General features: G+C 40.6%; 1 protein-coding gene across 1 annotated transcript in view; it reads left to right on the top strand.

The window, feature by feature from the left end:
* Window positions 1-2,893: 2,893 nt before the first annotated feature.
* The window catches only part of ccdc102a (coiled-coil domain containing 102A), a 65,283-nt gene continuing 40,485 nt past the window's right edge, over window positions 2,894-27,691 (top strand). The window contains exons 1-3 of the mRNA XM_072381051.1: window positions 2,894-3,173; window positions 24,479-24,936; window positions 25,144-25,533. Coding sequence (XP_072237152.1) covers window positions 24,574-24,936; window positions 25,144-25,533 — 753 coding nt within the window. The 5' untranslated portion in view covers window positions 2,894-3,173; window positions 24,479-24,573. The remainder of the gene's footprint in view (window positions 3,174-24,478; window positions 24,937-25,143; window positions 25,534-27,691) is intronic.

Below are 27,691 nucleotides of genomic sequence, written 5' to 3'. Positions count from 1 at the left end.
CTGTCCAGTGTTCACTGGATTCTACTTCCTGAGTGGGTGAGAGAACAATGTTAGGTAAGTTTACTCAAATTTTATACTTTATAGTGCATTAAGCAACTCCTTTAGCAGCAGATTGCTACACCCACACTGTAAAAACAAAGCTACCGCAGGTCCTTCATCCCAACAGCTGTGAGACTTTTTAGTACTAACATAATTCATTTTAGCACTGTGCCAATTATCCTGTTTTCGTATCTGACAGTATTTGTATACATAAATATATGAATGTGTAACACCTCAGCCTGAATATGTATATCTTTCTTAAAATTCTATCAATCCTTTTATTTGTCCTATATACTCCATTTATCTTATTCTTATTTTGTTTCTATCTTATCTTGAATATCTCTTTTTCTAGCTTCTTTATATAAGAAGAGTACAATGCTGGTCAATTTATTTTCTCAAAAGAAGTTCTTGGGGCAGACAATATGCAATATGCAACGTAAAGTCACAAGAAACTCTTTAATTCCTGAAATTAGAGAAACTACTAAATTAATTCAAACTTGTGCACCAAATTCTTGTTTTAAAAAAATCCTTGAAGTTGTGTGTTGTATAGACATTACATCCTGGAAAAAGAAAAGTTCAAATAAATCATTAAAAGCCCAAAATGAATATGACATATATTCATCCCTATGATGAGTAATATGTAAACTTCTGACCACAACTATATACGTGAGGGAAACGTAGTTTGTTATACAGGAAAAGGGCCAAAGTGCTGGTTTGAGGTGAGCCTGTACATAGAATACCTGTGTAATCTAATTTTCAATATGTGCAGAATACAAGTCATAACCAAAATGCCTCTGGAGACACCTAAACAGATTTACAGCAAATAATAGCTATGCAATAAGTAACATTACGTTGAGAAAAAAGTCTAAATAGAGTTACTCTGTACAGTCTTACAGTTATTTAAATTTATCCTCTTTTGAATAAAAAGTTATGATAGCCCTAGTCCAAACCAAAGCTGGATGGAAAATCAGTTTAACCAGTAAACCAGGCCCATTCTGTTTGATCAATTCAAAACCAAGCTCTTATATTTGTCATGTTCCAAGGGTCTTTAGGATCTGTCTTTAGGGTGACCAGATTCTAACCAGATGTGGGTGTCACGGTTCGTGGTTCGAGAAGGGAGGACCCAAATGCGGACTTAAAAAAAAAAAAAAGATTTATTTTCAAGACAAAAAGCACAAGACAAGAACCAAGGACTGCAGAAAAACAAGACAAGACAAGATCGTGGCTAATTTAACTTTGACGCAAAAAACAGACCTGAAACCCATGGACGTGAATCATGGAAGGTGAGGTGAGGATTTTGCGATGATTTTGTGAACCTGGAAACTAAATACTGGGGAAGGTGATTGGTGACGAGCTGGAGCTGTGAAACAGTAAACAGGTGACTCGAGTGAAGCTAAGTGACAGGGGGAAAAACATGACAAGAAATCAACCTGGAAACATGACAAAAACCTGAAAACATGACAAAAGAAACCTTAAAACGTGACAGTGAGAAAAAGACTGTTTGTGTGGGACAATGTGGGATACCAATGCATGAGATGGTCTAAAATAAACATTTCTATTCTGCCCCTTAACTTGTAACATTACTATGCTTTACCATCTGGTTGATTCAATGGCACATAACATACTGCAAATAAAAACTTAACAAATCTTATTTAAATGCAACTTTCTATAGTTCTCTCACGTAAGAAAACCTAGTAAGCATGGAATTTTCATACTATTTCCCAGTGCCTCTCAAGTTAACACACCTTACTGTGTACAATTACAAACAGAAAAATACAAACAGAATAGACAGTCAGGATTACAATTGTTCTTTCAATTATAGTGCTTGTCTGTGTCGTTTCACGTCGTATTCACCTCCGTGTGAAACGGAAAATGACTCAAGCAAACTTCTCCCAAAACTTTACCAGACTCGCCTTGCACTAGTTTCACCCAAGGGTAGATAGTTTCCCAGTTTTTGTTGTAGCTACTGCATTTTCTTTTCCTAGTACGAGTCGTGCTTTCCTCCCTTTCCGACCATATCTTGTCCTTATGCCCGAAGTCCCGGTAGATGACCCGGTCGCGTGACCAGATGCCCTGCTTTGTGTATTGTTATTGACAGTTAGACTCCAGTTTTGAAAAGTTTTATGATCTGGTATTTATCAAATGGCTGTGTGTGTATGCCCGAAGGAAATACTTCCAAGGGTCCGAGGTTGTTAGATAGGTGTTAAATGTATATACAGTCTACATGAAGTGCTCAGGGTGATTGCCTTGCCGTTTGAGGGCGCTGGTATTCTTATGTAAAACTCATCTAATGAGACTTTTTCGAGTTTATACTACATTCTATTTTTCTACTGAAACTTTCCTGAATTATTCACGTATCTAAATTATTAATAATGTATATCCTTCAGCATAGATTTTCTGCTTTATTTGGAAAGCAACACAAATACAATATTAAACATACTTTATATTACTCATAACATGACAAGAACAATGCCTCTTGATTGAGAGAATTTGGTATTTCAGTTTTCTCTCACTGTAGGATAAAAATCTTTGGGTTTTGAGCTCTCTGTCTTACAACACATCACAAACACAAATGTGACCTTCGGAAACCGTGAAAGTAGCATCATATACACTAAAAGTGTGTTTATTGTTAAGCCTTCAAGTGGAGCTCAGATTTAAGAGTTCAGTTACTTTATTCTAAATGTTATTGAATATGGAGAATGTTGTTGTTTTATAAAATTATTTTAAATGGGAAAACTGTATATTGTAACGTACGGCTGCGCGAAGTTGTGTCAACCCTCGACCGACTACAGATGTCCACCGGGCACTGTAGTAATTTTATTTGGGAGGTCTTTGCTCAGCAAACCAATGAACAAACTTTCTGTGGTGGGAGAAGAATCCGATTGGATTAGATTAGAAAATTGCTGTCAGACCGATAGCTGATTGGCCAGACACGTTGTCAATATCCGCCTGATTTCGCTTCTCAGGCGCCGTCGATTTCGATCCAGACGAGAAGGAGAAAAAATTTAACGAAAGAAAGAGGAAAGCCGGAGTGAGGATTAGCAGAAAAAGGGGCACTGGAGCGGCCTCACTCGAACATAGATACATTTTTATAGCAGATTTTAAAGACAGCCCTAATCTGCGCTTCATTTAAGGTACGTCTTCATTCGCTATTGTTGGTACAGTGGCTAATAATTAAACTGAGCCCCCTTGCTTTGAGACACTGAGGTGTCAGATGACACGAAATCATGTTCTACCTTTGTGGTATTAATACCCATTTAAAGATCCACAATGCAGTGTTGGCAGGTTGCGTCTCATTATTTGTCAAATATATCGCTGTTACAAGGCAAAAGCACTTCAAAAACACTGTTGAAGCTACTGTTCACTTTCTACAACGGATCTCTTTCAGTACTACTAACTTACGCCTGTGTGCACTGTAAAGTGGATGATTGAGTCCCAGAGAGAAGCTTGTGGTTTAGGCTCTCAACGTGGAGCCAAACCGGGCGCGTCTGCGACCAACTCGGATATGACATCCAAATGAAGAGCACAGCTGCATTTTCCTTGGATGAGACATTATTTTCTGTTGGTTCCCTGTGGCCTGACCCAGGCCTAGTTTTTTCACAAACATTGTTTTTTTGTAACAGCTGTTACTGTAAGCTTATCCACTGATAATGCATTAACCCGTATCTACAGAGGTGGACCAAGCTTGTCCTGCTGAAGGTTTACTTTTGGTCATGTTCAGCCACTCGTGGAGGAGCACACACAGAGGCTTAAACAGATGGGGAGCTGCTGTGTGTGGTTGTCATGGAAATAAAGGAGGCTTTGGAGCAAAAGAATATGGGCCACAAACTTCTTCTTCGGACATCAGAGAAAGATAAACTGAAAATGTAAAGCTTACGGTCCAAAAGGAACCAAAAATAATAATGGCTAAATATTGTGTGACTGTGATTTCATAATGTCTTTGATTGCTTCTCTGTCTCTGTAGGTATGTCAGCATCAAACCTTAAAGAACTTTAACATACATGTGACCTATATCTGAATGCCTGAGTGAATGCTTTGATGAACACTTTAAAGTGGGCTTGTGTGAAATATTTACAGTACTTACTGTCTTACACTCAGTGAACAGCATTCTAAGGTTTTAGTTTAGAATCAGAACATTTTCTGATGAGCAAGTTAATCGAACAACTACTCTTGTAAAGGAATGGTTCAGCGATTAAGAAAATTTTGCACTTCCCATACATTTCTCAGCTGATTTTGCTGCAAAGTAGCTAAAGCTAATGACTGGGATACCTAATGAGAATGGAGCCATTTTTTAGTTAGTAATTATTTGATCAGGTAAATTAATGATCAGGACTGTTTCCCCCTAGCTGTCAGAAAGAGTTTCATTCCTGACAGATTACAGGTATTGGGTGTAGTCACTGCTGTGTCCCAATGTGAAATAGGGTTTGGTTGGGTCTCTGGTATGTGGCCGGTTTGTTTGTCCGTCTTCCTGTGTGGAATATCAACATCCTCTCATTTGTCACTCCACCCACTGAACCTCAAGCCAAACCAGAGGAGCAGAGTCTTTCTGCTACCGCTTTCTTTGTTTGCTTCTTTCACTTCTTTTTGTCAGCTCAGAGATTTTCTTTTTTTTTCTCAGGCTAAACAAACTACTTTTGCTTTGTAATAACTCCAAATGGGAAGAATGCTGTCATATGGGCGCTGTTGCAGTTAGGACGCTGGTGTGTAATGACAGGATGTATACTAGGTAGGCAGTGTACCTTGAGTTTCTTTGGCAGATTTAACACATCCCAGTCCCCTCACCTTGTTCACTTTCCTCACAGCATCTCCTTTAGATGCTACCTTGGTTTTCTTTGGATTTTCAACCCACTGGGTTCACTTGCTGTGCCCTTTATGTCTGTTATTTATCCAAGGGTCTTTTCTCCCTTCCTTTGTCTTCATCTCCAGGCCAGTGAATGCCACTCTCACTGAAGTCTTGGAAGTGAAGATATTGGGTCTGTAGCCTATTTATTATGACATCAGGGAAATATTTCCCAATGTATGTTTTATTCTGCAGTCCATCCTTTCTTCCACTAAATTTAGTCTGAGATGTGCACTCAAGTCTCTACACGCCTACGACTAATAACTCCCTTTTATTTATGTCTGGTGTAGAGGTACATTGCATTTACAGTTTTTTTTTTTCTTCATACTGCCAGTATGAAAAATGTGTTTTATTTATTTGGGTTCTTGTTCATTTGTTTTTATTTAAGTTAGAAATCTAGAAATGCTTGACACTGCAGTTATTGGAATGGGGACTTGAGACTGGCTCCAATTTTAGATCTATCCTCACACACTCCCATGTTGAGTGCCCCACTTCAGACAGCCAGGATAAAAAACAATCTACTGAAATAGAAAGCTTTATCATCATTGTAGGCTTGGCACAAAATCAGGAACAAAAAAACACCTAATAAGAGAGCGATGTGCGCTGCCATTTGGGTCAGGGTTTGAAGTCCTCAAACCCAAACTCTTGCTTATTTCCCTACAAATGACAAATGTTGGGGAGGAATTTTTTACTTGACTGATCTGTTAAAATTTTATTAAGGCTTAAAGTTATGGGAAATTAAGGAAAGCATCTCTATGACCAACATGTAAATGCTGTGACCACTTATCAGTGCACGTGCAATGTGTCATAGGGCTCTGCAGTCAAATCTGTTGCTGTTATGCCACTTGCTACTCTAAAAACTCCAAACTCCAGGTGTCAGAGAAGCAGTACACTAAACAGCTGCTGAAGACATGGGGACCGTATCCATATCTTATGTACAGTCTGTGACCAATTGCTCATATCCCTACTTGCAGATTTCTCAGTAGATTTTCTCAGCTCATACTATCATACTATTCTAACATGACACAGATTGTTTGATTATGACATGTTAACATGTAAAGAGTGACATTGTTTGAACCCCTGCTTGTTCGCAACCTTTTTTACATTCAGTCCTCTGACACAAATTATGCTTTCAATTAAAGTTGACAGACTATGAAAAATCACTTTTTTTCTGTTCTCCGGAGCATATATTTGGATGTCTGAAGTGTAAAACTACCCACATTTTAATTTTTTTTTAGTGTCCCTTTGTTTGAAAGTTACTCATTTATGAGCCATTCTGATATTAATTTCAAAATGATGCCCCTTGTTCATTTCACACCACCTCGTGGGAAGCCTTGACTACTGAGCCCCTCCCCCTCGCATCCACCCTGCTATTCCATTGATGCCAGGTTCACGTAAAAATGCCCTGTTGTCAGCTGTACTGAGGAGCATGCTGTCTGGTGCTGGAGTGGGTTTTGGATCAAATAAAGTTAATCACAGTCACATTTTTTACTTGAAGAATGAGACATGACACGGCGGAGCAGTCTGGTGCTGGAGTGGGTTTTGTCTCGTGGTGTCCTGTGTTTAATGCAGGCATTTCATTGATGTTGCTGATTCTCAGTAGATTGGTATAAATGACGTTCAGGGCAGTTTTAATCACTGTTGAGTCTTAATGTCTTGAGCTGTTCATGTCCCTTACCCTTTATTATTTACCCATACCTCTTCTGTCTTACCTCTACCATTAGTTTCAGGTTATATAAGAGCCCCGTGGATAAACTGCATTTGAGGGTATTGTTTCAGCAAGAATTACTTAAAGATTGTGTATGTGCAGCAACCACTTTTAATTGGACTGTTTTAACAACTTGGTCCCTTTCAATGCTGGACTGAAGAAACTGAGCCACAAAGAGGGAGGCTGTTGCCTTCACCACAAGGGCAGAGTGTGGGCTGGGTGGAGCTCTTGCTAAGTCTCCACCCTTTCAAACAGACTTGCAACAGACGGCAGCAAAAACAGGGCTGACAGAAAAGCCAGTGCCAGTGCTTAAACCAACAGGTATTTTGACTAAAGCTTGTCTCATCCATCTCAATAAGACTTCACAAAATTGTGTCACATTGTTAAAAAAAAAAAGATACATAAATGTTACAAATTGACATCATAGACTTTTACTATGGTCTAAGATTAGACCACAGAATTACATTGATCACACAAAGAAAGTTAGAAGTGGCAGAATATCTCAAACATGTTCTATAAGTATAGAATTTTACAGAACGCTTAAGAAGATAGATGAAAATTGTTCAAAATTCCAAGCAGATCAAAGCAGAAGTACATTGTGGATCCAGGCCAAAGGAAGAGTGAACTAAGGTCCTACTAGTCCCAAAGACAATAAAGACTCACATTTTGTCTAAACATACAAAACTTTAATTCTACGTACATAGGACTCATCTCAGTAAATCTGTCATCATTCTGAGTCAACTCTACCTCAGAATTTCACTTTACTTTAAGTGGTGACAATACAGGAATCTTGAATCAAATATGCCAAGAAATCGAGACTAAACACTATTTTCTGAAAATGAATAGTTTGGGGTGTCTTGTACAGTGAGTGGGATTTCTGTTAATGTGGAAGGATGTTAAATTCAGATTGACATGAACATTATTACAGATTGAGTCCACTTTCTACCAAACTGCTGATAAAGAAGTTGAGCAAAAGCACACTCGGTGTGGAAAAATCAGTTAAGATCATCCCGAAATAGTCAGCTTACATTTTCCACAAGTCTGTATTAAAACCATCTATAGCAGGCCTACTCCTCACTGGACTGCATGGCAGAAGATGATTTCCTCCCTTTTTTTGTCAGACTCATGTTTACTGCCTGGGTTTAGCTTGAGAAGAGGCGCTGAATTGGGTATTGTGAAGATGTTAGGGGAGGGGCAGACAGATACCGACACAAACACTGAAAGGAATCATGGTGTTCATGTGTTTCTTTTAATGACAGCAGTCAATAAAACAAGCGTAGCACTTGTTTTTTTTTTTCTTTCTGTACTTGGACCCTGAGCAGGAGAGAGCGTGTCGCCATCTTCATCACCGTGGAAGCGTTTAAAAAAAAAAAAAAAAAAGTGCAGATATTTTTGTTTGCTTTTCAGGAGGTTGATGCTACAGATTTTCCAATGCATGCTCTCTGTCCGCTGGTGGGAGTTTAATGGCCAGTGTGTGCACGGATTGGGGCGGGACTCTGCTGTGCGCCACACAGCCCCCTTTGCTGCCTCTGTTTCAAGTTTTAACTTCTGTTTTTATGCTGCCAGACAAACATCTTCACACTGAGTAGTTTTCCTGTTCAATGTTTTCCCTACCATTATATTAGGCAGGTGCCCGGCCCCTCCAATTTCTTTTATGCAATGTTTTCTGTTAGAAAACACGGGAGCAGGAAGGTAGGACCCAGAGGCAGAACTTCAAAATCAACAGGTTAATTTCAAAAATCAAAATGACAGCAATGCTGGAGAAAACTAGAAACTAGAAAAGGCACAAGAAAACTAACGACACTAAACTATACAAAAACTCGGAAGGAAACTTGGGAAAAACTAGCAACTCGAGAAACAGACAAATGGTAAACTACAGGGGTGTCGGCGAGAATGACGGTGAGGATCTGACAAAGAATGAAAGGACAACAGGAGACTAAATGCTGAGGAGAGGATGATTACTGATCTGAGACACCTGAGGAGAATTAACACGGGAGATGGGGGTGGAACTAGAAACTGAGGGAAACAGGAAATGACACTGAAACTTATGGAAACTAAACAAACTAGAAACAAGAATATAAAACTAAACCAGAAAAACACAAGAAAATGTCAGGAACTTTGAATGTTTTTCAATTCTTTTCTTTCTGCCAAATCACAACAGAAGTCATTTAAGGTTGCCTCTCCTATAGAACAGGCCTATACTTTATAAAACAAAATAAATAGCCTCGTATTATTTATGTCATTTACACGATGGCATGTCATTTCTATTTCTGCATGGTTTACAATTCTCCTCTTCTCGAGTTTAGGCAGTTTTGTATTCTTGGAGGGAGTGTGCTTCAATCTGAGTACTTAGATTCAATCTTGTACTTGTATAGCGCTTTTCTAGTCTAACTGACCACTCAAAGCACTTCACTACATGCCGCATTCACCCCACTCACACATTCATACAGCACGTCTCGCACGTAGTTACGATACATAACTACGTGCTTTTTCTAGTACACTCATGCACACATTCATACCCCCAATGATACACTGGGAGGCAATGTGGGGTTCAGTGTCTTGCCCAAGAGGGGGGCTTCGACATGTAGCCCGGGGAAGAGGGTGTCGAACCACCGACCTTCCGATTGGTGGTTCCTCCTGAGCTACAGCCTGTATGACATTATGTGTCACACAGCCAGTATGTGTGTCTATGTTTAGCTGTGTTTGTTTAGGAACTGATAATTATGGCTAGCAGAAGAGTTTCAGTTAGAACAAGCAGGGAAATGGCTTTGCTCTGCCTCTGTCACAGAAAGTTAACTACATCTATTCAAATGCTTCAGCATATGTTTATGTTTATGTATTTAGCAGACACTTTTATCCAAAGCAAGCTATATAAAAAGCTAACAATAAACTACATAGAAGGAACCCACTAGTCTGACTCTGTCAGAGGTGACAGAGTAGAGATAGGGTGCAGGCATAGAAGGAAGTGCAGAAAGATAAAGTGCAAAGATAGAGGGGGTAGGGAAGTACAAGGTAAGTGCTAGGATAGAATGTGCTCTCTGAAGAGCTGGGTTTTTCAAGAGTTTCTTGAAGATAGACAGGGACGCCCCTGTTCTGGTAGCGCTCGGTAGGTCATTCCACCATTGTGGGACGACACATGAAAAGAGTTTGGATTGTCTTAGGCGTGGTGTAGGCACTGCTAGATGACCATCCTGGGACGAACGGAGGGACCGAGTTGTGACATATGCCTTTGCAAGAGCATTCAAGTAGATGGGAGCCGTTCCATTAAGCACTTTGTAGGCTAACATCAGTGATTTGAATTTGATGCGGGTGGCTAAGGGTAGCCAGTGGAGTTCAATGAACAGAGGGGTGACGTGTGCTCTTTTAGGCTGATCGAAGACCAGATGCGCCGCCGCGTTCTGGACCATCTGCAGAGGTTTCATAGAACAGGCTGGGAAACCAGTTAGGAGAGCATTGCAATAGTCAAGGCGGGCACCAGGAGTTGGGTGGCATGTTGGGTTAGGTATGGTCTGATCTTTCTTATGCTTAGTAATGCAAAGCGGCATGAACGAGCAACCGAGGTAACGTGATCTTTGAAGGTTAGTTGGTCATCAATCATGAAACCCAAGTTTCTAGCAACCTTTGATGGAGCAAGAGATAGGGATTCGGTTTGGATGCAGATGCTGTGTTGTATGGTTGGAGGTGATGGACTTTCATCCATGTTGATATGTCAGAGAGACAGTCTGAGATTCGTGCTGAGACCGTGTGGTCGTCAGGTGGGAATGACAGATAGAGCTGGGTATCATCAGCATAACATTGGTATGAGAAGCCATGTGATCGGATGATCTGTCCCAGTGAGTTGGTGTATATGGCAAAGAGAAGAGGTCCCAGTACTGAACCTTGGGGGACCCCTGTGGCGAGGTGGTGCGCATATATACTTGTACATGTGCTGTTATTGCGCATTGGGGTGATTGACTTTTGATTTCAAATTTTGTGTATTTTGATTAACTTTTTGTTATTTTATAAAACTCTTTTTAGCTCATTTTTGGTTTGGTTTTTTGTATTTGCATAAGTCACGCACATGCATAAGTCATGTTCTGGTAGCATAAATGTATTTGCCAGCCCCTTTTTTTGGGACTTGAAAAGCACATACTATGTGCGTCTTTAAATCCGGGTAAAATGACATGGGTCAGTGTAATGGTAATTTACGTCATTGTCCTCTGAAGCCATGGACATGTTTGTTTGTTTGTGACTGTTTTGAACTGGCTGAGATTGCCCAAACAATTGTAAAGCTGTTATCCTGTAACACACTCACACAAACAATAATCACATGTACTTATACACACACAAACTTCCTGTCTGAGTGAAACCACCATATATCATTGACTGCTTCTGGTCGCCTCTAGATGATCTGTCTTCCAGATGAGGGGAATTGGAGTAGCAGATGGCTGTGCTGGTTGGTGTCAAAGGACTTCTGTGATTCTTTTTGTTTATTGTTGGGGGTCACAAGCATTCATTCTTTTAGGCCTAGTTCTGTTAGGACATTCCTAACACAAAAAGGCAGATCTTTACTTTTATTTGGGAGGATTTTTATGAAGAACTAAGGCTGCTGTTATGCAACTATCAAACCAAACTACTATACAGAATATAAATATATTATTTTTTCCAGAACACTTTGAAATTAAAGATTGGCCGCATGTGTTTTGGAATAGAGTGAAAAAGGCTTAATAAAGTTAATCACAGTCACATTTTTACTTCAATTCAATTTATTTATATAGCGCCAGATTACAACAATTGTCATCTCAAGGCACTTAAGTAATATAGTCCAATTCAAGCCAATTGGAATTCAATTCATTGTAATCATAATCCAATTAATTCATATAGAGCCAATTAAAAAATTCCTAGGATATGAATTTTTAAGGAAACCAACAGATTGCACCGAAACTTGTCTTCAGTCCAATCTCCCGTCCTGAGCGTGCCTGTGGCAACTGTGGAAAGGAACGACTCCCTTTTAACAGGAAGAAACCTCTGGCAGAACCAGACTCAGGAAGGGTGGCCATCCGCCTCGACCAACTGGGGTTTGAGAAGACAGAAAAGAGGGAAAAATGGGGGGAAAAACACCATAACGCCATTCAAAGGATATCTGTTGGAACAGGGAAACACAAGTTAATAATCACAATAATGTCACATGTACATAAAATCAATTGTGAAATTAAACGGGGAAAAAGAGAGCAAAGTGAGGAAATGTGTGACAGATGAGGTCCCCCAGCAGTCTAAGCCTACAGCAGCTTAACTATGGTATGTTTCAGGATTACCTGAGCCATCCCTAACTATAAGCTTTATCAAAAAGGAAAGTTTTAAGCCAAATCTTAAAAGTGGAAAGGGTGTCTGCTTCCCAGACATTTACTGGCAGCTTATTCCACAAAAGAGGGGCCTGATAACTGAAGGCTCTACCTCCCATTCTACTTTTAGAAACTCTGGGAACAACAAGTAAACCTGCAGTTTGGGAGCAAAGTGCTCTGTTAGGAAAATACCTTACAATGAGATCTTTAAGATATGATGGAGCTATGAAGATATGAAGAAACTTAAATTCTATTTTGAATTTAACAGGGAGCCAATGAAGAGAAGCTAAAACTGGAGAAACATGAGCTCTCCTGTTAGTTCCCATCAGAACTCTGGCTTCAGCGTTTTGGATCAGCTGGAGGCTTTTCAGAGAATATGTGGGACAGCCCAATAATAATCTTGAAGTAACAAATGCATGAACTAGTTTCTCTGCATCACCCTGAGACAGGATGTTCCTGATTTTAGCAATATTAAGAAGGTGAAAGAAGGCAGTCCTAGAAACCAGTTTTATATGAGCATCAAATGATAAATGAATGATTATGGATTTTAGGAGGACCAGAAATAAGCCACTTTCTCCATCCTATGTGAAGTGGCGTAGGTGGTTGAGGAATACAGATACCTGGGCGTCTACCGAGGCAGCATACTGGACTGGAGATGCAACACTGACGCTGTCTTCATGAAAGGACCAAATGGACTGTACTTTTTGAGGAAGCTAAGGTCCTTCAATGTCTGCACCAAAATGTTGCTGGAGAGTGCAATCTGCTTTGCAGCCATCTGTTGAGGCAGGAGCATCAGGGCCAGCCTAAGTTTCTTTTATTGACTCAAAAAGACTGAACAAACTGATAAAAAAGACTGGCTTCCTGGAGAGGACTGCTCTGGATCAACTTGACCTGATAGTAAAAGAAGAATGCTGCACAAGTTAATGAATATTAAGAACGACACTGCAAAAGTTGTATGTGTGAGGTTTCTTCAGCTCTGCTGTAACACAGAGAGGCAGTCTGGGATTTTGGTACCACTTGAATGAGATATATATATAATGACTTTTGTAAGTGAAGCGTCATCAACTTGTTATCTGTCTTCAACTCACATTTGCGGCTGTAGCTCAGGAGGAAGAGCAGTCGCCCACCAATCGGAAGGTCGGTGGTTCGACTTTGGCTTCCCCGGGCTACATATCCTTGGGCAAGATACTGAACCCCACGTTGCCTCCCAGTGTATCACTGGGGTATGAATGTGTATGAATGATTAGAAAAAGCACGTAGTTAAGTAGTTAAGACGTGCTGTATGAATGTGTGTGAGTGGGGTGAATGCGGCATGTAGTGAAACGCTTTGAGTGGTCAGTTAGACTAGAAAAGCACTATACAAGTACAAGTCCATTTACCATTTGAAGTAGGTCTGGTCTATGATGTCAGAGTAATAAGTCCAGCAGCAAAAAACAAGACTTCATGTGGTGCTATGGAGATGACAAAATAATGTTGTGTAAATCTATTCAGGAACTCAATATGAACATATGGACTGCTACCCGATTAACGGATTGACGGTATAGAAAATGGATGGAATATGAACATATGTATGACGTTTGGTGCAGATTGGATGTAAAATGTGGTAGATCTATAGACCTCCTGTTTCATGGGGAAACATTGGAGGGACCGCCACACCCATTTATGAAAACGTTTGATAACTTTTAATCACATATGTCTTATGACCATATGGACCATTTTTCAGGCCTCTGTGATGAAGGCTGTAGGAGTAGTTTTTTAAATGTAACTTGTGTAGAATGCAAAAAAAAATTTCAATGTGAAATAAGTAAGGGAGGGTTTAGCGCTGTTAGCCTATTTATAACAACTGTACCAAGTGATCATCCATGTGAAATTTGGTCCAGAATATAAGTTTTGTGCCAGCTATATGCACTTGCATAGAAATGTCCTTTTTGTAAGCAGGCAGAGCATTGGCTCTCGTACAGGAATGTTCAGGAATGGCAAATGGGCTGTACTTTCTTGTCTAGTTGACTACACAAAGCGCTGTAACACTACATGCTACATTTACCCATTCACTCACACACATAATTTTTTTTTTAAACAGTGCCTTTAAAACAGCTGTTTTTTTTAAAAAAAAAAGAAAGACAGTAGCCTACCAGGAAAAGTCATCGTCAAGTTCTACATCTTCCTCTTGCGCACTAAAACCATCAAAGTAATCTCCTTCAGTATCCAAATTGAACAGCCTCAGAACTTCGTCACTCACTTCAGTCTCTTCATTGTTGGTCTCACAATCTCATCTCCGATTGATCGCCTTTAATTTAAAAGCTGCATCATATTCACTGGTGTGAATTTACAACCTGCATGAACAAATGCACTTTTGATAATTTCGAATGTCAATGAGCTTCTTCGCCATATACAGCCAGTAATCACCAATCACAGCCCTTACGGCCCGCATCTACGCGACGTGTACCGTATTTTCCGCACCATAAGGCGCCCTGGATTATAAAGTGCACCTTCAATGAATGGCCTATTTTAAAACTTTGTCCATATATAAAGCGCACCGCATTAGTAGAGGCTGGGGGTTACTTTATGCATCAATTAGATAGAGCTGCGCTAAAGGGAATGTCAACAAAACAGTCAGATAGGTCAGTTCAACTTTATTAATAGATTACAAACCAGCTTAGTTTAAGGTATAACATGTAGTGCAATGTTAATACACTCCACATAGTGTGTGTGTGTGTGTGGGGGGGACTTTTCCTCGATTCAATAATAATAATAATCAAAATATAGTAACACTCGAAATAGTGCAAAGCAATAACAATATATCAATAACTCAACGTTGCTCAAACATTAATATCACACAACACACAAAATAAACACGTAAAGCTCACTTTACTAAGTTATACTTCATCCACGAATCCCAGGAATTTTTCTTCTTCGGTGTCCGAATTAAACAGCTGGGCGAATACGGGATTCAACATGCCCGGCTCCGTCTCTTCGAAGTCGTTATTGATCGAGTCAGTGTTGCTGCTGTCCAGCAGTTCAGTGACAATTCCTGCCTTCCTGAAAGCTCGGACCACAGTTGAGACTGATATATCAGCCCATGCATTTACGATCCACTGGCAGATGGTGGCGTATGTCGTCCGGCGCTGTCTACCTGTCTTGGTGAACGTGTGTTCGCCTTCTGTCATCCACTGTTCCCACGCAGTTCGCAGTCCAGCTTTGAAAGCCCTGTTGACACAGACATCTAGCGGCTGGAGTTCTTTTGTCAATCCACCCGGAATGACGGTGAGTGTTGAATTGGTGTTCGTCACTTGTTTTTTGACACCATCTGTGATATGGGCGCGCATGGAGTCGTAGATCAACAGGGACGGGTCTGTGTGAAAAAAGCTACCCGGTCTCTTCACGTAAATTTCTCTCAACCACTCGCTCATCTTCTCTTCATCCATCCATCTCTTCGAGTTAGCTTTGATGACGACGCCGGCTGGAAAGTTTTCTTTTGGCAAAGTCTTCCTCTTGAAAATAACCATGGGGGGAAGTTTACGGCCATTAGCCTGGCAAGCGAGGACTACAGTGAAGGATGACTTCTCATTCCCTGTGGTGCGAACATTTACCGTACGTGCTCCCGTTTTATCCACAGTGCGGTTCACGGGAATATCAAAGGTGAGTGGAACTTCGTCCATGTTGATGATGTGCTCTAGCCGGATTTTTTTTTTCAGTAATCTTGTTGTTGCAATATGTGCGAAAAGTGGCCAGCTTTTCTTGGTAGTCTTTTGGCAGTTGCTGTGAAACAGTAGTCCGTGTGCGGATGGAGAGATTACGTCTTTTCATAAACCGAAAGCACCAAGAAGGACCGCCTTTAAAGTCATTAATGCCAAGTTCGCTTGCTAGCGCGGTTGCCTTAATTCGAATAGTGATTGTACTGACACTTCTACCTGCCACTCTGTTCAACAACCCACTGTTCGAGTTTGTCCTCCAAATGTAGCCATCTCGCTTTATTCCCTCTGAAACTCTTTTTAGTCTTCTTTACCTGGCGTAGGTCATCTTGTTGCTTCCTCCACTTTCGCACCATTGATTCATCGATGTTAAATTCTCTCGCTGCTGCTCTATTCCCGTGTTCTTCTGCGTGACTGATCGCCTTGAGTTTAAACTCTGCGTTATATGCGTGTCTCTTAATAGGAGCCATTTTGGGGTCTTTACATAAAAAACAAATGGAAATGGATTATATATACCGGTATATATCCAGCATGCACCGCGTGCGGTGAACAAGAAGCACACAGGCTTCTTCTTCTACAGAAGAAAATGAAGTCGGCGGCTGCTTACCGTTGTTGCGAGACCTGTTGTGGCTCAATATTGGTCCATATATAATGCGCACCAGAATATAAGGCGCACTTTTGGCTTTTGAGATAATTTGAGTTTTTTATGTGCGCCTTATAGTGCAGAAAATACGGTAGTTAGAATTTTTTGGAGGTGGTGGAGGGGTCCACGTCGACGTAGCTACATCATCTAAATGACGGAGAAGTATAAACTATGTAGCGAACTCAAGTGTGGAATTTAATACAAACTTAGGATTTTAAATGACTGCAACATTCTTTTGTGGGGATGGTCAGTGTGGAGATACCAGATGGGGGATTTCAACATCAAAGAAAATCAATTTACAACAACCTTTGCCCATGAAAGCATTTTGGGGGAGTTTTCTCAGCCCCTCTTTCCACAGACCTGTGCCATAAATTTAGATAAATGCATTAATACCTTAGTGCTAACTAAGCTAAACAAACAACGGACCCTCTCAGGAGAGTATTGGGGAAAACCAGAAAAGGACCCTTCCGACCCTGTCTGGGTCAATGTAAACAATGGTGACAGTTTGCCCTGACTCTGACTCAAGCCAGAGACAGTCGCAGCATGGACCTCTCAAAAGGATCTCACTCAGAATATTTTTTTTTTGCTGAATCTTGAAACTGTATCAAATGTGCTTTATATCTTTGTACAAGTTATTTCATGTTCTCAGTGATATCACAAGCAGCATTTTAATACCTTTTTCATGATTGTACTTGGAAGGATACGAAAAAAGTATTATTTTGGAAAATGACTAATCAGCTTATGGAGCCACATTGCCCCCGAGTGGTCCGTAGTACTGAATAGTTAAACCCAAAATTAAGTCAACTTGCATATGACATGTGACATTTATATGAAATAATGCAACTGTTAACCAATGCTTCAGCTGTTTCTTATTGTATTCTGTGTTTAACACAGGAAAATAATATTGTTTGGTTCGTTATTCATACGTCATAATTTTACAGATATCCATCTGAATTTTGAGACTCATAACCATCATGTTATGTTATGTTATGTTGTTTTGATGTCTTTATTTAGTTTATTCTATATCTTTACCCTTTATATCTTAACAAGTATAGCGTAGGCCTACGTCATGCCCCGCCTCTGCGAATTGAACTCCGGAAACCGCGAGGAAGAATAGAGAATATTGAAGGTCCAGAGGAGTCCAGATCAGATGAGACGATGAAGAGCAGAGAATTTTAAGATTGATGGAATGAGAGTCTGGCAGAGAGTCTTTGAAAATGGCAGGAGAGGAAGATGAGATGGAAGAAGAAGGTCCGAACAAAGACAGAAAGGGAAGAATGTGGTAGAAAGATACATTTTTGTTCGTCCGTCATCCTGTCTCCTTTTTATAGCACGTTTTAAACTCTGCTGCTGCAGCTTCCTCACCTATTTTTGATCACCAAAAGGAGCCAGCGTTAAGCTTGTCAACCTCTTTGTCCATCTTTGGTGAATTTAAGTTCACCTCATCAGAGTTGGTCAATAACCAAAACCAACTCGACCCTTGGACAGTTTAATCATTCTTTGCGGTGAATTCCGACACACCATCCTGTTCGTCTTCCGAGCTACCAGAAGCCCTCCGGTGCATGAAAGCGACCGGTCCAGTCCCTGAAAGTAAACCACAACGAAGGCCGCAAGACTCGTAACCGAGAGAGACCTAGAAGGACCCGCTGGCGATTACCTGTGGTTTGGAGCTGACCTAACCGTAAGATCTGCCCTGTTCTTACATTTCAGACGGTATGCGGTGGGTGTCGAGAGAATTTGCTGTTAAAAATGATAAATTAACCCAAGTTGATAGCCTTTAAATTCAAATAGTAACAAACCTAGACTATTTGAATGATTCTGGTATCCATCCATCCCCTCCCCTTAGTTCTTTTCAATTCACTAAGTGTTTCTTATGTCATCATCCATATTCAAAGCATTTCTCCTGTTGTCTTAAGGTTCATGTCTTTGGTCATGTCATTTTAATAAATGGTTAATTTATACATATATCAAATCAACCGGCTTTTGTGTATGTGTTCTTTACGTATGTGTGAGTCCAACAAAACGAGAATTCACGAGTAGCGACTATATGAGACTGGAATTTATTAATTATTCATTTTCACTAATAATTGATTTTTGATTTAACATACGTCTTTTTCCTTTGATTGAAGGTGGTGCCCTAAAACGAGGTTAAATAAGGCTTATTCAGATAGTGAGAACTTTCGGATAAATCCTTATATCTTATCACATCACGCTACATGTGTCCGCAATAAATATATATTGTTGGTGCCTCGTGTGCCGGCGATATATAATTTGGCTACAAGTACGACTAGTCAGACAGGTTTTATTTTCCAAATGGACTTAATTTCTGCTTTCAAGTGTTCTTTATCAGTGTCAGTTTATTCTTATTGTATTTTAATTTTATCCTAGCCTATCACAGCTGTCATTGGGCAAGAGGCAGGTTACACCCTGGACAGGTTTCCAGCCCATCACAGGGCCAAACTGAGACAAACAACCATCCATGGTCACACTCACTCCTAGGGACAATTTAGAGTCACCAATTAACATGACATGCATGTCTTTGGACGGTGGGAGGAACCCTGAGAGAATGCATGTGTACTTGGGGAGAACATTCAAACTCCACACAGAAAGGCCCCAGCTGGGAATTGAACCTGGAACCCTCTCACTGTGCGGCAAGAGTGCCAACCATCACACCACTGTGCAGACCCAGCTTTCCTACTACCAATAAAAAATTTATTCAACTAAAGGAAAGCATTATCGAAATAGTAACTGTTGAAAGATTATTCATCAGAAATTGTTAATGTTATCAATTCAATTATTGCAAAAAAATCATTTCCTATAAAGCTTCCATAGAATTGTGAGACCTCTCTGTAAAGATTATACCTTATTTCTTCACCCAGGCAGACACAGGGTACAATTTTACAACTACTGTCTTCATCCATTGCTTATTTAGTGCAGGAACAGGAAGCACTTGAATGGTGCTTTAATGAAAATCTGATTTCCATTATGGTGATAGACAGTTTATGAATTGCTTTGAATTTAGCTTATGAATTGCAGTTTAAAGTTGCTGTTGCAGGGTTTGTGGACACAAAGACGCATGTCTCGAGAAGGAAATGAAAGTTTATGAGTGGAGGGTTCCACAGGGTAGACTGGTGTAGATTGTGAGAAGTGGATAAAAACTGTGAGTCAGATCTCAGGGAGATTCTTCTTTTCTTACAGTGTGTGGTTTAGCCTTGGAGGCCCAGCCAACCCCACTGGGTTAAAGAAGTTTCCAGAACTGGTTCTCATTTAGAGAGAGAAGCACTAACTCTGACAAACTGCTACATACAACAGAGATATTTGGCAAACACGGGGGGAAATCCTTTGTAGCTGCAGGCTCTATCTTTTTATGGTCACATTCTCATGAATCAGTGCTATAAACACACAAACCCCTCTGTGGCCATGACCCTGCACCTCAGACTTATTTTTACTCATTTCAGCAAAATGAGCACATATTTGCATTGAAAGAAAACATTTTTTTTCTGAGATTTGCATAGGGATTGAGCATTGATTCCCAGTACGAGCAACTGTGATCTGGTTATTTAAGATTAAGATCAAGATAAAGATCAGATTTATTGTCATATACAGGAAAATACACAAAACACAATATATATATATATATATATATATATATATATCTTAGGGCCGGGACTCGATTTAAAAAAAAAAAAAAAAGTATCTAATTAATTAGAGGCTTTGTAATTAATTAATCTAATTAATCTAAATTAACCGCATTTTTAATCGCATATAAATATTTGACCTGAGAACAGTGCAATTTTTTTTACATGGATTTTAGTATACCTTTGAATAATGACTGAAAACATAAGCTTAAGCAACAAAACATTGTCGTTTTTTTTTTTTTTCAAGGTGGTAGTTAACCAAACATGCTCTTATCGACTCTTCCATCCATCCGTCCGTTTTTTTTTTTTTAAATTCTATTTTTATTTTTATGCCTATTAATGGACAGGACAGATAAAAAGAGACAGAAAGCAGAGAGAGGGGGAATGACACGCAGTAAAAGACCGTCCGATGCAGGATTCGAACCGGGGCCGACTGCAGGAAGGACTATAGCTTCAATACGCAGCTGCAATATGCACAACCCACTACTACGCTACTGACCACTCCATCCGTCTGTTTTTTAAAACAAAATTTCCCATCTACGGGGTCAACCAAAGCGGTCTCATCAGCTTCTTCGTTCATGTTTGACTATTGTTCACTGTGGTTTGTTGCTGTCTGCAGTCTATAGTATAATCCAGTATAATCGGTATGCCTGAAACTCACTCAAGTCACTGTCTTTGTTTCACAGCTGCACTCCATCACCAATCACCTCCCCACAACATTTTAGTTTCCAGGTTCCCTCAGTTCTTTGTCAGATCCTTACCACCGATCACTACCGTTCATGTTGTCAGATTGGTCTGTACTCGTTCTTAATCATAGTCATTGTTTCATAGTTCATGCCAAGTTTTGTTTTGTTACTTTCTCATAGTAATAGATTTAGTAATAGTTTTTTTTGTAATCCGGCTCTCACCCAGGCTTTGGGATGTTTGGAAGCCATCCTTGAGGGAGTCCATGTCATATTTTGAGTTGCGCCTTCGACGTCTGGTCGTCCGCCAGATCGTCTGGCTCGCCTCTTCCCACTGCTGCTCTGGAGGGGGTTCGGCCTTCTACACAGCCTCCTTCTCGTTGGTCGTCTGGTTGGCCGTCAGACTGGCTCCCACGTCACCGGAAGTCTGGCCGGCCACCGGACCGGCTCCCTCGTCACTGGTTGTCTGGTCAGCCGCCAGACAGGCTCCGGCCCTAAGCCCCTTCAGAGCCCCTCCCTGTCACCCAGGCCTTGGGATGTCTGGAAGCCATCCTTGAGGGAGGAGGAGGAGGAGGAGGGGAGGCGAGCTCTGTCATGTCATGTCATGTTTTTAGGTTTATTTTTACTCAATAGTTTTTTGCTATGTTTCCCTTGCCACATTAATTTCACTCAAGTCACCTGTCTTTGTTTCACAGCTGCACTCCATCACCACAGTATTTTAGCTTCCACGTTCCCTCAGTTCTTTGTCAGATCCTTACCACCGATCACTACCGTTCATGTTGTCAGCTTGGTCTGTACTTGTTCTTAATCAGTCATAGTTTCATTGTTCATACCAAGTTTTTTTTTTTTTGTTACTTACTCATAGTAATAGTTTTTTGTAATCCGGCTCAGCCAAGCCTTTTGTTTTGTGTGTTAATAAATCAAGTTTTCTTTATAAATTTCTGCATCCGGGTCCTCCCTCCACACCATTCCCTGACAATACCGAATGTGGTTAAGTTTTTCATTATTTTTAAATTTTGCATAAATAAAATGCATTTTTAGACATGATTTTCAAAGAACATAATGTTTATTTAATATTCTGACATTTGAATATTAGTTCAAGTAGCTTCACATTTATATTAATCCTATATGACTGAGTTCAGAAATATCTACTCTGTAGGCCTTCAAACAAAACCTGCATTAGAAGTGCATTCCCAAAAAACCTAAAGTGGATAAACCCACAACAAATAAAATATTGTCCTTTTGACACAAGGCTACTTAGTCACAATATGCTAATAATGTAAACTGAAGGCTCAGGTAAATCCCAATAAGAGTGTGCTTACAGAGGAACCCCCTTTGGATACTTTGGTAAAACAGTCGTTGCAAACCGCAGTTCTTTTCTCCGACCAGAGCCTGTGAACGGAGCTCAGCGAGGAGCGAACAAGGAGCGAGCAAAATCTAGTCGGAGCGTGGAGCGAGTTTATATCAAATGGAAAGAGCGATTACTCCGTGCCGCTCCAGTTCCGCTCCGATACCGCTCACACCGTGAGTCTATTCTTACCGCTGAGCTCCGTTCACATGCTCTACTGACTCCACACTTTAAAATAGCTCCACACTGCCGACATCTTTGTTTGTTGACCGCGTCACTGCACGTTGTTTGATTGTGTCAGTAAAACGCGCCGCCAATACTCTATTCGGCCTTGCTATAAAGTTAAAATACGTATTATATACCAAGGTTGTACAATATTCAGAATTTAATTAAATTCAAGTAAAGAATTTGAATTGGCTCCGCCCTACAGTATGTTGACTTGAATTTGAATTTGAATTGGAATTACAGGAAGTGGAATTAAATTAATTGCAATTCATAGAAATTCCATCTCACATATCAGTGAGACTGTGATACTTTTAACATACATTTTTCTTCCAAATGGCAGTAGAGACACTAACATTAAGCATAAATTCCCTTAACATTGAATAATTAGCAATATCTTGATTTCCAAGTAATCAAACGAAACAATGTTTTGGTAAATGCAATTATCATTTATTAAAGTTCTTTACTGAGTAAAGATGTGGCATCTAATGGTCAACAGTTCCTCAAATGTTTTGTCATTGAGGTGGCATCGTTCTGGTCTGAATATCTTGTCTGCAACACTAAATATCCTCTCAGCAGTTGCAGAGGAAACGGGTATGGCCAGATATTTACATGCAAGTACAGCTAGGTTTGGGAAACCGTTTTGGTTTTCTTTCCAGAACAATAAAGGATCAGCATCCTCAGCCAAACATGGTGTGCTCGAGTAAACTGGGAGCTCATGTGTGGATGTGTCAATTGGAACAGCAGTTTTTTGAGTCTCTCTCCATGTAGGAAAAGAGTCTGGGGCGTTTCCCTGTTGGAGTACTAATGTCAGAGGTGGCACTGACATTTGGACATACAGACTCAACTTTTGTAGCGAGAAGACTTTTGATTGTGATTGGTTCTTCACTATTACACCAGTCTAGTTTAAATCTTGGATCAAGCGTTGCAGCCATCTGATAGCATTCCATAGCCTCGAATTTTACTAGTCGTCTCTCAAGTGAGGTTTGTAAGATGGACACAAACTTCTTGTTCCCAGTCATCTTTGCATCTTTGATTGCATGTCTCAGTCCTCTAACACAAGGAATAACCAAGCTAGATGTGACAGCTTTCTCTGTCAAATTGAAATCAACCAGGAAATGGCCTGTCCTCCCAAAAAAGAACCTCATTGATCGATTTGACCATAAATCAATGTGTTAGGCAAATATGGCCAGCGTTTGCCATCAGATTACCTAGATGTGCTTTCACAGAATCGGAGTGTTGTGGAATAAGGATCTCTCTGAGAGCTCTTTGGGTAGGCATTGTGAATGAGGGTTGGGCCAGTTGCAAGATGTTAATGAAATCCTTATTTCCAACAGTAGAAAGGGGGAGAAGACCATTTGAAATTAATGTAATAATATAATCTATCAGATCCACTTGATGTGTATTGGTTAGTGACCATTTAGAAGTTGAAGTTGGAGGAGGACTGTCTTCATCTTGATTTGGTTGGCTTGTGCCACTGCTGGATGCAGACTCAAGATTTCAGGGTGTTTCTTCTGTAAGCAGAAAAGTCAAGCCATATTCTCAGTCTAAAGACTGTTCATGCTTTGAATAAAGGTGCCAGCAAGTTTTTTGTTATACTACATTTTTATTCTCTATAATGCTATGCCCAAGGCTACTTTGCTCTCACAGGATATGCCAGGATGAATAGGACTTGTACAAGCAAATGAGAAATAATGTGATTAGTCATTGTATTTCAAAGAGAGCAGGGTATAAGGTAATACTTTACATGTTTCTAGTGGTGAGTAAAGTATAATGCATTACTGATTGATTCCCAGTTCCCAATGCAAGTACATGTCATGGTTATCAATATAAAAGACAGATTACACATCTGTAAACTTATCTGGAGATGCTGCTCAAAAGGCTAATTTGAGGTAGCCTTTATAGAACCACACACTGGAGCACTGCAGCAATTGCAGATTGCTCTGTGGTTTCCATGTCTTGTGGGATCATGAGATCTTGGCTCATCAATGAACAAGCACAGGTGTCTTTTACACATGCTATTTCTTTGCATATTGCTGTAATCACAAAAATCAAAAGTACAAACCAGCTCTGGCCCTCAATTAGCTTATTCCATTAGAGTATACTTCAAACAAAATGTCCTAAATGTTTGGACGACCATCAATCGTATCTCCATTAAGACAGCATTGTGTGTCTGTCAATGATTTCCTTGATCTTTTGCTGTGTTGTAAAGTTAGATTTTTTTTCTGAACATCCTTGAAATTTTATACTCAGAAAGGCCTAATTTCCACTGCACAAACATGCAAAATATAAGGTAACATCACTTTCCACTAATATACATTTTGTCCTTCTGCTTTGTTTTTAGTGACCAAGGAGGAAAATGCTCTCCTGAATCTCAGTGTTAATGACACCTCCCATTCCTTCATCTTCCTTACTATCCTTGTCCACATTATTGCCTTCATGAATCACACTCCCAGCCCCCACCTTTCTGAAGATGGTAAGTCAATTGGAGGCGGACTGATGTGCAGCCTTGGTCTGGGATCAGACAGGGGGATCCGCTCCCCCGACAGCCTCACCCACACCCCAAGCCCTACTGGAGAGACACCTAGTTCCAGCCCTCCATTGTTGCTGTCGCCTGGGCTTGGAGGTCTTGGGCTGGGCTCTCTGGGGACTATGGGTGAGGGAGCTGGAGCAGATTGGGAGAGCAGGGAGGAGCTGAGGCTCAGGGAGCTGGAGGAGGCTCGAGCTAGAGCTGCCCAGATGGAGAAGACCATGAGGTGGTGGTCAGACTGCACTGCCAACTGGAGAGAGAAGTGGAGTAAGGTGGGCTGCTCTTCACAGAATCAGAAGAAAAATCATACTAGATAACTTTAAGTCCACAGTGTCGGTGCTTCATGTTGTAAACATACTATTTTAGTAGGTGTTTTAGGAAAACAAACATTTTTCTAAATGTGTAAATGTTGAGGAAACCTTTTAGCTTGCAGCTGATTAGTTCATCTTGGATTGGTCAGTATCTTTTATGTTTACCAGGTTCGTGCAGAACGTAATAGAGCACGTGATGAAATCCGTCAGCTGAGGCAGCGACTGGACACCCTCACCAAGGAACTGACCAGTGTTCGGCGGGAGCGGCAAGAACTCACCTCAGAGAATGAGATGTTGCGGCAGGAGACACTACGTCTCCATGGTGACAACATGGCTCAGGATACCACTGCCACTACTCCCTCTTCCTTCCCTGCACACCCACATGGTGCTTCCTCCTCCTCCTCTTCATCTATTTCTCCCCCTTCCCCTGCTTCCTCCTTCTCTTCCTCTAAGGTCCACACTGACTGCAGGCTTGATAGGGTTAGGGAGGGACCACCAGGATCTCCAGAACCTGAACCAGTTAGGGACGTGGACAGACAAAAGATAGGACAACAAAAGGTGAGTACCTAGCTGTTCTTTGGCCATTAGGCTTCAGTCTGTCTGTGGGTCCTCTTCTTTACTCACCAAATTTCTGGGTGGATTTTGGTTGTGAATAGATTTTGATTGTTTGGTGGAGGTCCCCTGCTCTTATCATCCTGTGCCAAAAGGAGGTTGACATTTGGGGTTTTAATGTAAGAAGTTGCATGCTTTTACAGATGTTTTTGAATGGTGGTCCATTGCTGGTCCAATTACATCGCCAAGTTGAACTGTAGCCATAGATAAACCTAACTATGCATGTAACCATGCCTTATGATAATTAGGCGAGGTTATTATTTTTAATGGGACGACGATTATCAACACCACACATCAGCACAGTGGAGTTAGTTGCCAGCTGTCTTTCAGACAGTTAAATGAATCAATCTCTTCTCTTTTTATTCATGAGTTGTTGCTGGGAATTTCTGAAACTCCATGCAAGATGTTATAGTTGGTTAATGTGTCTGTAAAGAAAAACTAAGCTTGACCTGGGGGGGCGATATGGCGAAAATATATCACGATTTTTTAAAAATAAAATCACGATTTGATTTTATCACAATCTTAAATTGAAAAGTGAAAAACAGACAGTGTTGCAGAAGTATTTTCGGTTGGGCAGCTCGTACCGCAGGTCAACTACTTGAAGCAGGCGTTCGAACACCTCCTTTTCTACCGTTCTGGTACCATATATTTTGCAAGATAAAAGATAACTGCTTCTGTTACCTCTTTCTATCACTTCCTTGACTTGTCATACGGAGTGCCTTTGTCAAATGCCTGTGTTAATGTTGTCTGTTTTGGTCTTACGCTAGCTGCTGCCTCCGCCTGCGGTGCCGGTGCCGCCAGGCCCCTCCGTTTGGCTCTCAGCATATTGTTTGGGATGCTTCCTCTTCAAGTTATTGAACAGGTTCGTCATGTGGGGTGCGAACCGTTTCTATTCAAACTTTGCAAATTAAATTTGCTTGTGCTTGATCAGCTGCGGAAAATCCAAACCAATTCCATATAGTGGAGGTGGAGGTGGAAACTCCTCCGTTTGGCTTTCAGCCATGACTCTCCATGCAGCTACTGCTACACACACAAACAAGGAGGCGGGTAAGAAAGCGTGTCACTGCCCGTAATTCGCTGTGATTGGTCGGTCAGGTTGACGACGTAATAAGTCTGGTGCATAGAACTGCAATTTATAGAATGTGCCCTAGACGATCCCACGATCTGTGGAGTTTGACAGATCGTTACGTATCATCTTCACGTTGCAATCGTTCACGATTTAATATCGTCATATCGCCCACCCCTAGCTTGACCTATATTTGGATCCCCGAACGCAGCATTTTCAGTAAAAATTGGAGTGTACACCTAAGTATTGTGTTCCATTAGAACCATGCCAATTTCATTTGATGCTGAATACCAGTGAAACACTTTCACTCGTAAATTTGGAGGTAGTGGGTTTTTTGACTGTTGACACCTTAACAACTAAAATGTAAATGGACTGTACTTATAGTGCACTTTTCTAATCTAGTTGACCACTCAAAGCACTTCACACTACAAGCCAACAAGCCACATTTACCCATTCACACACACACACACACTTGTTAGTCTACATTGTGTTACAGGCTACACAGTGCTTTTTCTTTCTCACATACATTCACAAACCAGTGGATGCATCAGAGGTAATGTCTTGCCCGATATGTGTTCTTGGGAAGCCGGGAATTGAACCACCAAACATTTATTGGCAGATGCCTGCTTTTCTGAGCTATAGCCACCCACACATTAAGTTCTCCCATAGGACCTAATGACATTAAAGTAGATCTTCACATGACACTATGGGGTCCCTGAGCAGCTGCAGATTGTTCACCCATGGTGTAAGAAGGAGAGGTTCCGCAGGTCCTTCATCCCGGCTGCTGTCAGGCTCTACAACACCTGCACCACCTGATAATGTTGTAGTTTTCTTGTTCCTGCTCATGTCACTACTACTCACCATGGCTGTATTTTTATCTTTATTTATATTTCTAATATTTTTAACATTTGTATTTCCACTTACAACATTGCAATATTTTTATTTCATTTATACCTTGCAGTATTATTTATATCATGGTCACTTACTTTTGCAATATTACCTATATTAAGGTCACTTACATTACAATACTTTTTATAT

The sequence above is a fragment of the Leuresthes tenuis genome, unplaced genomic scaffold (genome assembly GCF_036924035.1).
Source record: "Leuresthes tenuis unplaced genomic scaffold, fLeuTen1.0.hap1 SCAF_2, whole genome shotgun sequence".
NCBI lineage: Eukaryota > Metazoa > Chordata > Actinopteri > Atheriniformes > Atherinopsidae > Leuresthes > Leuresthes tenuis.
This window is presented reverse-complemented; position numbering and strand designations above follow the sequence as displayed.